The sequence below is a fragment of the Saccostrea cucullata genome, unplaced genomic scaffold (assembly GCF_032062105.1).
Source record: "Saccostrea cucullata isolate Sc308-1 unplaced genomic scaffold, CSIRO_AGI_Scuc_v1 ctg1456, whole genome shotgun sequence".
Taxonomy (NCBI): Eukaryota; Metazoa; Mollusca; class Bivalvia; order Ostreida; family Ostreidae; genus Saccostrea; species Saccostrea cuccullata.
The window spans coordinates 160,038-174,203 of record NW_026923075.1 but is presented as its reverse complement, the minus strand read 5'-3'; the positions used below and the strand labels follow the sequence as shown (position 1 = coordinate 174,203).

General features: G+C 33.7%; 1 protein-coding gene across 8 annotated transcripts in view; it reads left to right on the top strand.

The window, feature by feature from the left end:
- The window catches only part of LOC134263084 (ras guanyl-releasing protein 3-like), a 46,752-nt gene that overhangs the window by 1,528 nt on the left and 31,058 nt on the right, over positions 1-14,166 (top strand). The window contains exons 2-4 of one of the 8 annotated variants that reach the window (XM_062745395.1): positions 1,216-1,303; positions 5,436-5,608; positions 12,762-13,033. In XM_062745395.1, the coding sequence (XP_062601379.1) occupies positions 12,988-13,033 (46 nt within the window). In that variant the 5' untranslated portion in view covers positions 1,216-1,303; positions 5,436-5,608; positions 12,762-12,987. Of the gene's footprint in view, positions 1-1,215; positions 1,304-4,721; positions 5,091-5,435; positions 5,609-9,863; positions 10,588-10,841; positions 10,861-12,605; positions 12,628-12,761; positions 13,034-14,166 lie in introns of those variants that run through there. The other 7 variants (XM_062745397.1, XM_062745396.1, XM_062745392.1 and 4 more) reach the window with 7 other exon arrangements.

The window sequence follows — 14,166 nt, the reverse complement described above, 5'->3', positions numbered from 1 at the left end:
AATTCACTATTATCCATGTAGTTTGTCTGCCAGTCTACCCAGCATCCAGTCCCCCGCTTGGTGCAGTGATTAGAGCATCCGCTCTAGATTCTCTAAGTAAGGAGTTGATCCTTATGTCGTGGGTTCAAATCTCACAGTTGGACGTGGAGACCGGTCCTTTGGATGAGACCTTATAAGCTGAGGTACCATGTCGCAGTAGGTGCTGGCACTAAAAAGATCTCTCAGTGCTCAATGGCCCTGAGTGCCGAGTATAGGGCAAAATTTGTAGCTCTCCACCGACAAATGGTGGCATCTTTGTATGAGTGAAAAATTCTTGAGAGGGACGTTAAACAGCATACAATTAATCAATCAATACCCAGCATCCAGGGGGTCATCCTGATAGTGCCACAGAAAATGGGTATAATCCCTGGGCCTTATGAGCTTCATAACTCAAAGAAGGATTTAGTAACTAACTTAACTGAAAATGTAGTTTACTAAAAAGTCAGATATATATGAATTTATTTTGAGTAAATGCTGATTTTGTTAAGATACTTTATTTGGGTTTTAGTTAGAGCTACAATCATCGTGTGCAGGCCAGCTGATTAAGTAAGGCTTTTTAAAACATTCTGTAAAAAAGGCTGAGAAAAAGTATGTTATGTGACATATGGAAATTTGACATCGGACAAACAATGCAATGGCCAAATGATGTCAGTTACAAGGAAACCTGATTCTCAATTGACTATCTTTTTTTCATGGAAGTATTTACATTAGATTTTGGTCATTGATTATTTTGCCTGTTTTAGAAATGCCTGTGTTTGAACTTTTGAATTTCAGTTATCACTTTGTAATTCAAGCAAAGATAAAAGCCCCAGAAATTAATACATGGAGCTATATTGGAAGATTTTTTTTTTAATATTGAAGGACATGATATCAATTAATATAGTAGCCAAAAATAGAACAGTTATTTTGATAAAGTGGGAGGGGGGAACTAAGGTGATATTTCTGAGTCTCTAGAATTTCAATGAAGTGTTTTGCAAGGATGTCATTGAAAACCCTGAGTCTTCAATTTGAGTCCTAAGATGATAGTGTATATCTTGTAGTATCTGCATCAATTGCATTGACCTTCATTGATTGTGGCAGGCTATATTCAGGCTGACTGCTTTTCTGCATCAGCTGTCACACAGTGCTTTGTACTTTTTTATTTGCTTTGTAACTGTACATGTAATTTATTTTTAGTGTGAAAATCAATGAGGCTCATCAATAGTGAAGTTGGTATCTCTGTGACTAAAGGTCTCTAAATCACCTCAAACAAAGTCCAATACAGGTATGTGTACAAATTGTGGCCTATTTATGGTTTTGCTGGCTGATTTTTAGCTCTTCTGAGCCAAAGGCTCAAAGAGCTAATGCTATGGCCATTTGTGCGGTGTGCGGTGTGCGTTAACTTTTTAGAATATGGGCCATAACTCAAGAACCCCTTGGCCAATCAGTACCAAATTTGTCACAGGGTATCCTTGGCCCAAGGGCTACCATTTGTACTAAAATAAGGGTTGGGACCCTAAAACAAGGGGAGATAATCAGGAAAACAAAACCAAAAGTACTGGTTGCTAAAAAATCTTCTTCTCCAGAACCACTAGGCAGATTTTCACCAAACTTACATACAAGGATCAGGATATGTTGAAGATTAAAAATTGTTCAAGGCATGACCCTGGGGCAAAGGGCGTGGTCTCAAGGTCACTTCAAAGTTGACCTAAATTTACAATTAATAAAAACGTGTATATTTTTCTTACTATAAGGACTAGAATCATCAAATCTTGTAAGTTGATGCATCTTATGACTTCACATCATGTTAACTCAAAAGTAGGTCACGGTGACCTACTTTTTAAATTTTGCGAGGATTTGTTTTCAAATTGATTTGAAGGCATATTTTGGACACTTTAAGGCCTATGATCATCAAACTTTGTCAGTTGATGCATCTTGGGTCCTTGAACAATGTCAACTTAAAAGTAGGTCACTGTGACCTACTTTTTGAACTTTATGACTTATCCTTTTAAAAACATTAAATCCCATTATTTCAGACACTGGGAGGTTTAGAATCATCAAATCTTGTACTTTGATGCATCTAGGGACCTTAAAACATATTTATAACAAAGTAGGTCACTGTGACCTACTTTTTAAATTTTGCCGACATTTGTTTTCAAATTGTTTAAAATGCATATTTTGATTACCTTCAGACCTACGATCATCAAACTTGGTCAGTAGATGCATCTTGGGTCTTTGAAAAATGTCAACCAAAATGTAGGTCACGATGACCTACTTTCGACATTTTATGGCTATATTTCAGTATCTTAGGCATTTATTGGCTTAGAATCATCAAACTTTGTGAGTGGATGCATATTTAGTTTTCGGAGAGTGATGACCAAAAAGTAGGTCATGGTGACCTACTTTTGACATTTTATGGCTTTATTTAAGTATCTTTGGTACTTATTGGCTTAGAATCATCAAACTTTGTGAGTTGATGCATCTTGAGGTTTTCGGAGAGTGACGACCAAAAAGTAGGTCATAGTGACCTACTTTTGACATTTTGTGGCTATAATTAAGTATCTCCGGTACTTATTGGCTTAGAATCATCAAACTTTGTGAGTTGATGCATCATGGGTTTTCTGAGAGTGACGACCAAAAAGTAGGTCATAGTGACCTACTTTTGACATTTTGTAGCTATAATTAAGTATCTCTGGTACTTATTGACCTAAAATCATCAAACTTTGTCAGATGATGCATCTTGGGTTTTCGGAGATGTAAAAAGTAGGTCACAGTGACCTACTTTTGAATATCTCAGGTACGTATAAGCTTAGAATCATAAAACTTTGTCAGTTTAGGTACCTTGGGTTTTCGAAGAACATCGACCAAAAAGTAGGTCACTGTGACCTACTTTTGACATTTTTTGGCTATATTTGATTATATCTGGTACTTATTGGCTCGGAATCATCAAACTTTGTCAGTTGAGGCATCTTATGGTTTTATTGAATGTCCAACAAGATGTAGGTCACGGTGACCTACTTTTGAATATCTCAGGTACTTATTGGCTTAGAATCAGCAAATTTTCTCAGTTTAGGCATCTTGGATGTTTGGATAACATCGTCCAAAAAGTAGGTCACTGTGACCTACTTTTGACATTTGATGGCTATATTTAATTATCTCTGGAACTAATTGGCTTAGAATTGTCAAACTTTGTCAGATGATGCATCTTGGGTTTTCAGAGAATGTTGACCAAAAAGTAGGTCATGGTGACCTACTTTTGAATATCTCAGGTACTTATTTAATTAGAATCATCAGTCTTTGTCAATTAATGTATCTTGAGTCCTCAGAAAATTCCAATCAAAAGGTAGGTCACTTTGACCTACTTATGGTATTTGATAATTATATTATAATATCTTCAGTCTTAACTGGCTAAATATTATCAAACTTTGTAAGTTGATGCATTTTGGGTCTTATGATACTAATAGAGTTGGAGGCTTCTAATAGAAGTGATAGATTGTACAATTTATCAGAAGAGCGATTCAAGGCCCTTGGGCCTCTTGTCTAGGTTATTGTTTATTTCATAAAGATTTTTAAATTTTTATTTGGATTGACATGCAAGGTAGCGAAAAGTGACACTTTATCACATGCTGTTATCCAAGACCTGTAACCATAAAAATTTTTGATCTGCATGCAGCAGATTGGAAAACAACCCAAGTGTAACAAGCTCTAAAATAACCACAACTAAAAATGAAATTGGAGAATAATTCTATTACCCTGCTAGATATAGTATAACTAGCAAACATCGTATGTTTATTGTTGTATTTTATATTTGATATATTCTTAGAAATATCTATTTAAACAAATCATGGTAAACTTTTATGCCAACTGTGTTTAGAATGGTAGTTTTCATCAACTTTCTGTAAAAGGGGAAAGGGGGGATCAGATTAAAAAAAAATACAGCTTGTTTTTGAATGCATGTATGATAGATACACCTATAATATCAGTTACCCTGGTGTAGATTCTAAGAGACTGATTAACAAATTCACTTAAAATTTTATTATTTTGAAAAAAAAAAAAATGCAATTCACATATTTTTGAGACATATTATTATTTAATGCAATTTTAATTTAGAGCTCAAGATTCTTTTTTTATATTTATAAGTCAAGTTGAACCAGAATTGTGAAAAATTCTCATCACTCTCAGTTGATGTGAAATGAACATCTATATTTGTAGGGACACTTGCCACACATTTCATGTCCAATGTAGCAATTGAAATTCTTAAGGCGATGGCTTTATATGAATTTCCTGGACTGATGATTTCCATATGAATTAATCATTTGAATCAATGTATCATGAATTCCTGAAATTTTCAATTAAATGTTAATTAATGATTCATTTTAGTTTCATACAATTCTTTTGACCTTTTCCAAGTTTATTAGTCATTGAGTATTCAATAATACAGATCATAAATGAAATATTTATTTTTCATTGATTATGCAGTTTCTGCAAGGCTGTATTTTGAAAGATTATATTTATTAGAGGTATTTATGATAAATTAATCAAATTTTAAATGCATTTTTACTATTTAATGATCTGGTTTTCTTTGCAATTTCTCTTCATGCCAGTCTGAGTAGTGGTACATGTATCTATATGCTTCAGAATCTAGACATAGGGTTATTTTTTACATGAATAATGAATTATATTCTGATATCCACTATGAATATCACAAATCAGATATGTATTGTACAAGTCTTAGAATCTTCTATCTGAATACCTTTTTTGAGAGGAGAGAATATCTGAATCAACTGCAAAAAGCAGTGTTCTGTGAGACAGACATGTTCATGGTCCTATGACCATAATACTGCCAATTGGATCAATAGGACTGGAGCTGGAGAGAAGAGAAACATCAGTATATCTGTATAGTCTCGAGATTCTGCCTCAGTGACCAAGGCCTCATGTTTGCAGTGTGCTGCTGTGAGATCTATTGGCCTTTACAATGCAGGAGAGATTCATGTTGTTTATCAAAGGAATTTGCCAAAAAATCAGGAATAATTAATGAGAGATGTAAGCTAAAGTGAAGATTGAAGAAAAAGGTAATTATTCCTAGATATCGTAGATGAACAAGGTATTTGTTAACCGTGCCATTGTAGCAGTTATTCAGGTTACATTATTATCAGTAAGCTTGGTAGATATTACCTGTTTGATGTGACAAGTATTGAATCTAATAAAGAAATGGCCTGTACCTGCTGCTATCATTTTATTACATTTTTTTATGTAGTTCCCCAGGGATTTCTTACTAGGGCTAGCTAATCTGTTGACATGTACATATAGAGTTGTGGTTAGTGCCCATCTCCTAGCTCCTATCACCATCTCCATGAACTCTCGGTTGAGAGGGAAGTAGTCTTGAGCGTCAGAGGCAATTGATTTTTTATTTTAAGGAATCCTGTCAAATAAAAATACAAAACCTGCCGCTCGGTCCATTTTGACACTATGTAAACAGAACTGCTTCAGCAGCTGCTGTCCTGAAAGCCCTGCGTAAAATGATTACGTCAATGGACATCAGACAGCCATTTGATGCTGCAGCTCAGCAAATTCATTGGTTTCTCCTCAGGTGAGTCTGGGTTTTAACATATAAATCTCATTCTGAGTGACTGCTACAACAGAAGCTATGGAAATCTGACTTTTATATAACTTGATGTGTTGGAAGGTAATTATATAGTGATGCTCTGGTTATCATTGTCCTCTAAGTCATGTTGGTTTCGCTGTATGAATTAAGATGAAAATTCAAATTTATTGTGGTCAGCTAATTAAGTCAAATTACCTAACTCTGTGCCTTAATTACAGTAGATGCAAATTTTGAAGTTTATTTTCATTTGGCATGTTTTTCATTTTTAGCATTAATTTACATTCTGATATTTTTTCAAGGCTCACAGCTTTTTAAATTTTAATAATTAGAGCAAACTGATTTATGAAAAGTCTTAAACTATGGTATTTTGCAGTTTCTTTACATATTGCAGTATTTTTTGTTTATAGTTTCTTGTTTCTCTCTTTTGATACTCCTTTAGCTGAAGGTATATTTCCAGTTTGAACAAAATTGTCATTTTCTTTCAAACTCTGTTAATCTTATTGATTTTGCTTGTGACAGTTTGAAATAGGATTTCTTAAGGGACTTTGGGGATAAAGTGATTTAATTTATTTGTTTTAGACTTTAAAGATCATTTGTGTGTGCTTCAAAATATAAATTGAGCAAACAAACTCCCCTGCCACGCATTGCTAGTGGCTAATATACAAATATCAACCCCAATGCATTGGAGCTGAATGTAGTGACATTAAAAATTAATCTGTCTCTCACCATCTGTCTTACACCCCCAATATCAGCCTACATTTAACTGAAAACAAATAAAACTTAGTGGATGTAGTTTTCTAAGGAAGGGATTATTTTGAAGTTGTTTGATTGAAGAAAACTGTGTAAAAAGGAGAAAAGAGGAAGTTGGTTTTAAAAAAAATGATGGGACATTTTAGAATTCACCTCTGTTTAAGGAAGATTCTTTATTTGCTTGAAGTTATTAACTTACTTTAAGGTCATTTTAAAAGAAGAATGCTGAAAAAAATGTATCATCAGTCAAACTTCTTTATCTTGATTTTGATGAGACCAAAATGGAAATTTTGAGATAACCAAGAATTTAAAATAATGAGGTCAGAAAACTTACAATACTGTTTAATCATTTTAATTTGTGTGGGGTGGGGATGGGTGGGGTTATCGTTCTTGGACAAGCAAAATTTTACATGTTCATTGGGATGTAATTACTTGGGTTTCTCCTTTACATGATATATTCAATAAATTGATATGTTGGCAAAGTAAGCATTCATGGGGATGTATTGAATTTGTGGGTAAAGGTGACCCATGAAATCTACAAACATTGGCCCCTCTTGGACATTAATGATGATTCCACATGAACATGTTTGGGACTTCCAACTTGTTTTGATATATTTATTGTATCAGTGATACAATCTTATAAGTGGTTATTTAATGATTTTAACTTGTTTCAGTTTCAAAGAAAAAGGAAGTCAATATTTACTGCCTCTTTATTTTCTTTGAAATATGTTTTCTAACAAGCACATCAAGGGGTTGAATATCAATTAAGATGGTCACAATCTGCAGTATTTAACTAGGTCGACTCTGACCTTGATTTTATTCTGACCTTATCCAACAACTGCAGCTATAATTTGATATAACTAAGATGGTGTCATTGGGAGAAAAAAAGGCATCATGATGAACAGTAATTGATTTGTAAAAATAACTTGTGTATGGTTAACCATTAGTCGCAAAATATAAATGATTGGGGTGACCTAGGCTGCAAACATTTCAGAATTTTTATGGGGAAAAGATTAAGAACAAGTCCTCAATGACAGGCTTTTGAATAGCCCATAGTATTGATTGGAAACCCCCTAGAAATTGAAAATAATTATTTTCATCAGGGAAGAGCCAGGATGAGAATGTGCCATTGGTATTGATTTTAGTCAAGTATACACAGGTTTGGATTGTATTTAGATCAAGTCTCTGATTTCTCTCACATACTCAGGATTTTAAGGAATTCCTTGTTTGAATTTGCAGTTTTGACCCCACATTATCACACACTGTAACATAGTTTTGCTATTTAGCTTTTTGTAATATTTGTGGGTAATAATTTAATGCAAGAGTTTGTCAGATGTGTTGTGTATTTTCCTTTTTTGGTGTGTATGGCCTACAGCTTCATCCCTCTACATTGAACACAATGATAATATCAAGTGTATAGGAAAAAAGGTAAATATTGACGGAGTTTATGTATTTGTTTTGGATAATGTCGTAGGTGAGGTTAATGCTTTGAATGAGGGATAGATTGAGATAGAAGACAATACTAGCATTAAGAACAATAGAAATACTAATGTTTGCCTGTGCCATCTACAATGGTAGCAGAGTGGTCCTCAGGAAAGCTGACTATCAATGTGTTGGCTTAATTAGCTTTAATTGATGTGAGTGGCTATCAGATTGTATTGACTGGTGCTGATTAGATCTGTGACATTCTGGGAGAAGTCTGGAACTGGTCACTGATCTCCTGCCGTCTATTGGAGCTGACTGCCAAGGCTTACATATCTCAACAGTATCTCTAGTAACAAGTTGTTATTAAACATCTCCACTGCAAAGAGCTCGTTCACCTTATGCAAAAAATGGCCTCATCAATATACATATGTAATAATTAAAGGACCGACTACATGTATATTAATCCAATCTCAGTCCTTAACTTACCAGTAATATAAAATTTATCTATCTTGCTTAATCTTGCACTATTTTTGCTCTATATGCACATTGGCAGTGCCTTTGAAATTATACTAATTGGATGGGAAATGCCTGTACATCTAAACAAACCATAAACTGCTTTCAATAATTTCAATGCTATTCTCAACAACAATACATAAAGTACCTATATCATAGTTTGTTATATATCCCCACTCCATCAAGTCAAGGCAGTGTACGTCCTAATTTTGTAGGGAGTGTAACAAGGAGGGTCCCTCACTCAGTCGTTCTTCCACCACACAAACACATATTCTTCCTTTTGATTATCGATCATCATCTTCCATTCATGACTAAATATTATATTTTTTCAAAAAATTGATGAATTCATTATTGTCTATCAATGTGCCTATATTTTGAAAATTTCTTCCAAAATGACCAAGTATTTCCAACAGAGCACATCCAATCCACAATTTTAATACAAGCTTAGTACGACTTTTATTGAAGTTTATTACATATGGTACATGTATGTATTTGTGTAAAATTTTGTGATGGAGAGGGGATTCAAACACTTGAATGGCCAGCCCAGAGTCTGATCTAGATATTTTTGAAAATAGTTGGGGAAAAAATAAAAAACAAACATAATGTTAATGTTCAAGATCTGAGAACCCCAGGTACCCTGGCAGTGGGCGCTATGACAGGCCTGGGAAAATGTTCTGCTACAGTTCATTTAGATGCTCCATTTTGTGAAGAATTAAAGCAGCATTAAAGTCAAAAGACTGTCTTACAAAAAAAATTTATTAAGGTTGGTACAAGTTTAATTTACATGTAAAATTTGATAAAACTTGGGTGACTGTTTTGTGTACATTGCCACCATTTGTACATGTACAGATTGCTTTTTCATTGCAATTTATTTTTGCAGTTCGAAGCATGCAGGGGCAACCACTATCTAAACTGCATAAAATTATACCAATTTGGCAAAATTTGCATGCTGTTGCAGTGTTTTTGAAAATTTTTCTGACATGTTGCTTTTTTATTTCTAAACAAATGGGCATGTCATTATGTTAAAACTGACATTCTGTAAGAATTTTTTTAGACTGTCCACATATTCCATCCAAATGTAAAATGATATCAACTGTACAATCTGAATGTATTAATCATTGTACGTGTATATTGTCCTTTATTCACAGAAAAATGAAAAGTCATAAAAAAAAGTCTAATAAAAAATAAAATAAATAAATCAAATAAGAAAGGAAGATAGAAAAAGAGAAATATTTATAATTTAGTGAAGGTTAAATCAATTTTAAAGATATAAAGCTTGCTTGTAAGACTAATCATATGCAGGTCTGATCCTCAGAGGTACACTTAAAAGGAAACTGAAACAGGAAAAATTTAAAGAAAAAAGCTTTTCAGAGTAAAACAATTTTTCCGTCTTTCCAATGTTAAACTGATCTCCTGAGATTTGATAAGTGCATCACAGAGAGGGAGACTGTATGTGCAGTAGGAGATCTATTGTTATTTTTTTTGCCGTTACTTCCTGTTTGAGGGTAAAGAGGACTGATGATCTAGGAAATAAGACAACAATTAGTGTCTGTGTACACACTGCAGGGAGACAATACACTATATGATAGTTCTGTGGCCTTAGGTGTAGTAATTGTATGTCACATGTTTAACTCGTAATCTCCGCTGTCACTGCATATACAGCATATACAGGCCATAAAATATGTAACATATCATGGGATGAATATTTATCAGATGTATTTTTTTGGTATAATATTAAATTATATCAGTACCATGAAGTGAAAGTTATTGTGAAAGCCCAGAAGATAGTACTGCTCAGTACTAGGTGTTATCTGGTATATTATCCATCTCTGGACAAATCAACTGCATTAAAACACTATTTCCTTCTACAGAATAGTATATTACAGTGAAAAATTGTTCAGTGGATGTGTATGCTGGTGAATTAGGGAAGCTTGTTTTAGTATCCCTGGTACATGCCGGCTGTGACAGAGATAAGGACTCTAGCCCCCAAGGCAGGGCACCTGTCAACAATGTGTGACTTGCTTGATTGATTGGTCGACGACAGTACAGGACAACACACCAAACAGTTACTGTGCTGGCTAACAGTCACTACTATCTATTGGATTATTGACAGTTATCAACAAAAAAATAATTTCCTGGGTTAGAGATTCACCCAGGTATGTGTTTGTGTTTGCTGTGTAAACAGCTTTGTGGATAGTGTTCTAACCGGACTACGTGCCTCGACTTTGGCGGTCTTGGGTTCTTTGGTTGCTTTGGAGGAATCTCTTCATATATAAGTAAGGGACAATGTATCAGTCAAATTACACAGGTACAACAAACACCTGCATCAGTACGTCTGAGATATTCCGCAGCTGTCTGTTGCCTGACTTTCTGTGATATAGTAAACAATTTTAATATCGTGAAAGTCATCTAGGGTGTTTTTACTTCATTGTAGGCTAAAGGCCATATTATATTTCGTGAATTTTTTCAGTAATTGTAAGCACACTACAGGGCTGATAAGTTTGAAGATATAAAATATTTATCCTTCAAGGTATGGGATCTTTAATGTAGTAAGTAAACTCCACATTATTTGAACTCACCTTTATTGAAATATATTGTTCTTTTAAATCTGTAATAAAGTGCTTCAGTGCTCTGTTTTCATAAAATTCAAGCAATGCTTAAACACATAATTTGTTGTTATTTAAAAAAAAAAAACTAGAGTATATTAGTAATTTTAATAACAGAATTTCAGCATGTTTTTAAGAATTTTTTTTTCTTGATTTCAAGTATAGCTAGCTAGTACTTTCACAATTTTCCATGAGTACAAGTACACTCAAATCTATTGTAAATGAGGGCTTCTTTAGTCTTCATTGAAAAGAAAGAAAGATGCCCTATTCAGTTATCAATGTTATATTCTCTGTATAAGACAGGTTGATTTGCTGCTGGTACAGACTTTTTTTTCTCAGGTGCTTTCTTTAGTATGGCATATTGAACCAAACCAGTGTCTGCCAACCTCTGATGAAGCTGTATTGGGGCTATTTCTGCAGTTGATTGTTTCTGCAGCTATCATTAAACAAGGCGATCAATACTTGACATTTTTATGATACAATGAACTTCTCCTATTGATTGACCATCTTTCTATTAATTGTGTAAAATGGGTGGAATATTGAAATTTTGGGAGCTGACTCTTTGTTTTTGGATTAGATGCTCTTCAGTGTGATCCACATAAGGTTATGTATGGATGCCTGGATTGTCATTTTACACTGTAAGGGCTAGCACTTTAAATTCTGTCATTTCTTTGTATTGCTGCATAAATGTAGATACAGCATTTGTCTTCTTCAGTTGTAGGTCAAAGGTTACTTTCATTTATTATCTCTATATATTCTGATTTAACTCTCAGAACAGCTAAGTTGATCTTATTGTTTTTCCTGGGAGATGCAAAAAAAATCTTAAGAAAATTTTCTTTTGCAAAGAAGCTTAAAGATGCACTTGGAATGAAACAGTTAGGTGGTGGTTATTGTTGCATGCATATTCTTTACTGACTTGGAGTCAGCATGACTTCCAGATATGGTTGTGTAATAAAGCTGAAGTGGCATGCACTGCATATTAATGGCTGAATTAACTTCAGTTAAAGATGATTTTACTTGTGTTATGATAATGTTTGACTTAAAAATTAAAGAAACAAGTTTGCATTTTTTAGTTGCAGAGAAGTTAACTTTTTTTTCAAAAATATATAATATATTTACTACAGGCCAGTTCCTTATTAAAAATGGAATCAATTAGTTTAAAGTTCTTTTAAAAGGTTTTCTTTTTTCATATTGCTAATGCTAAATTAACTCAGATGTCTTCCTTGAATGTCAATAATTAATTAAGTATTATGTTATCTCTGATTTCTTTCATTATTTTGTCAAAGCTGTATATTAACACATAAGAGTTCTCATGTTAGTCTATGAATAATTAAAATACCCGATATAGAGAGGAGAAACTGTAAAACAGAGAACGAGGATGCTGAATACCTGAAATCTCACAGGTGGTAGAAAGGTTAATTTGTTGATATTTTCCTCAAATTAATGGGGAAAATCACGTTCTGATATTGATCTTTACGACAGAGAGAAGTAAAGGGAAGGTCATTGGATAACAATAATAACCAATGATTGGTTCTGTAATATGTCCTTATGCTGTGTTGATATACTTTTATAAACTCTCATGTAAATGATGGCATTTAGAAATGGTGTAGGAGTGTTAAGGCTCTATTTGACCTTAACTTTATGTTTATAACAAAACAGAGGCAAGGAAACCAAAAAAAGTGTACTTTTATTAAGGTATTTCAAATACCAGTAAGTGCTAATAAGTGGTTGCATTGTAATTAAATTGAGATTTAAGCAACTGATACAAAATGCAATGAAAGTAAACAGGTTGTTGACAACGTTATGTGCACTAGGTTAATTAGCAATGTCTGTTGTCATTTCAGGTATGTGATGTGTATATAAAGCCAGTAGCTATTACATGCAGTCGCGTGTCCGTCAACCATTGGATTAGTTAATCCCTTCAACAATGTCATAATTTTCATGGAGTGTATTTATGTTTTCCTTGTGGATTACCAAAATGTGATAAAAAGTAAAACGAGCTGCCCACCGATTATTGAATTACGTGGGGACGATCACAGACCCAGGGCTCCCTAAGGCCGGAGGAGCAAGATGAAAATGTCCTTTGATAATTCCACTGAAGTTTTCCAAGTGGAGGGTAAGTGCTATTAATATATTGCTACTTGTAATTGATATGTTTCATGTCTTTTTTCCACATCACTGGTCTTGTAGCATTTCTCTACTAGATGCTAACTGTGATGGAACAAGATGGAGAGATTACTGGTCACTTTTTTATCAATTAATGTTTATCTTATTTTCTTTTACAAATGGACTTTAATAGATAAACTAAGATGTATTTGGTAAAAGAATAGATGTCAGTCACCCACATGGTTAGAGCGTCTGCTCTAGAGTCGTGAAGTAATTAAGTAAGTCGTGAGTTTGAATCCTACTGTGGGACGTGGAGATTGATACTTTGGTTGAGACCATTTAAACTGAGGTTCCGTGTTGTAGTAGATATGGGCACAGAAAAGATCCCTCACTGCTTAATGACCATGAGTGCAGAGTATAGGACAAAATTTGTAGCTCCCCACCATCAAGTGGTGGCATCTCCATGTGAGTGAAAAATTCATGAGAGGGGTGTTAAACAACAAACAAACATAGAACACTATGTAATATGTTCACACATTTCAATGATTAATGAAAAGACAACATACTGTCTTGGAAGTTTCTTGATAATTGATAATTTTCTCAAATAATATGACTCAACTCATTAAAAATACATAATTTAAAAAATGAAATTTTTATTTTCTAGCAATGAAAACATAAATACATGTATTAATTTTCTGTCTACTTTATTGGTTTGAAAAGTGTAAAAGACTACTTGAATAAAGATTTCTTGATGAATTAAATGATGACTATGCACTTTTTTCTTTAAAAAAAATTGTATTAAAAGGCGTCAAATCTAAAAACGTGATTTATTTTATGTTGGAATATTTTTGTGAACTATTGCTTGGATTGTGTTCATTATTTAGCTGCAGAACTGTAGCTCTCCAAAAAAATATATATTTGGTAGACCGGAGAGCTACAGTGCCACCCATTGAAAAAACTGTATATTTATTGCGCACAAAAAAATGCGCTGTTTCTGGATTAATTCTTCCAAATTCTTACCTCAACTGCAAAAAAGCTAGATTTCAATAATGTCCTTACTCCTCTATTAATTACTTTTGTAGTTTACATCTATACGAAGCACGTTGGACCGAATTATCTTGAAAACCAAAATGGCATTGTAAA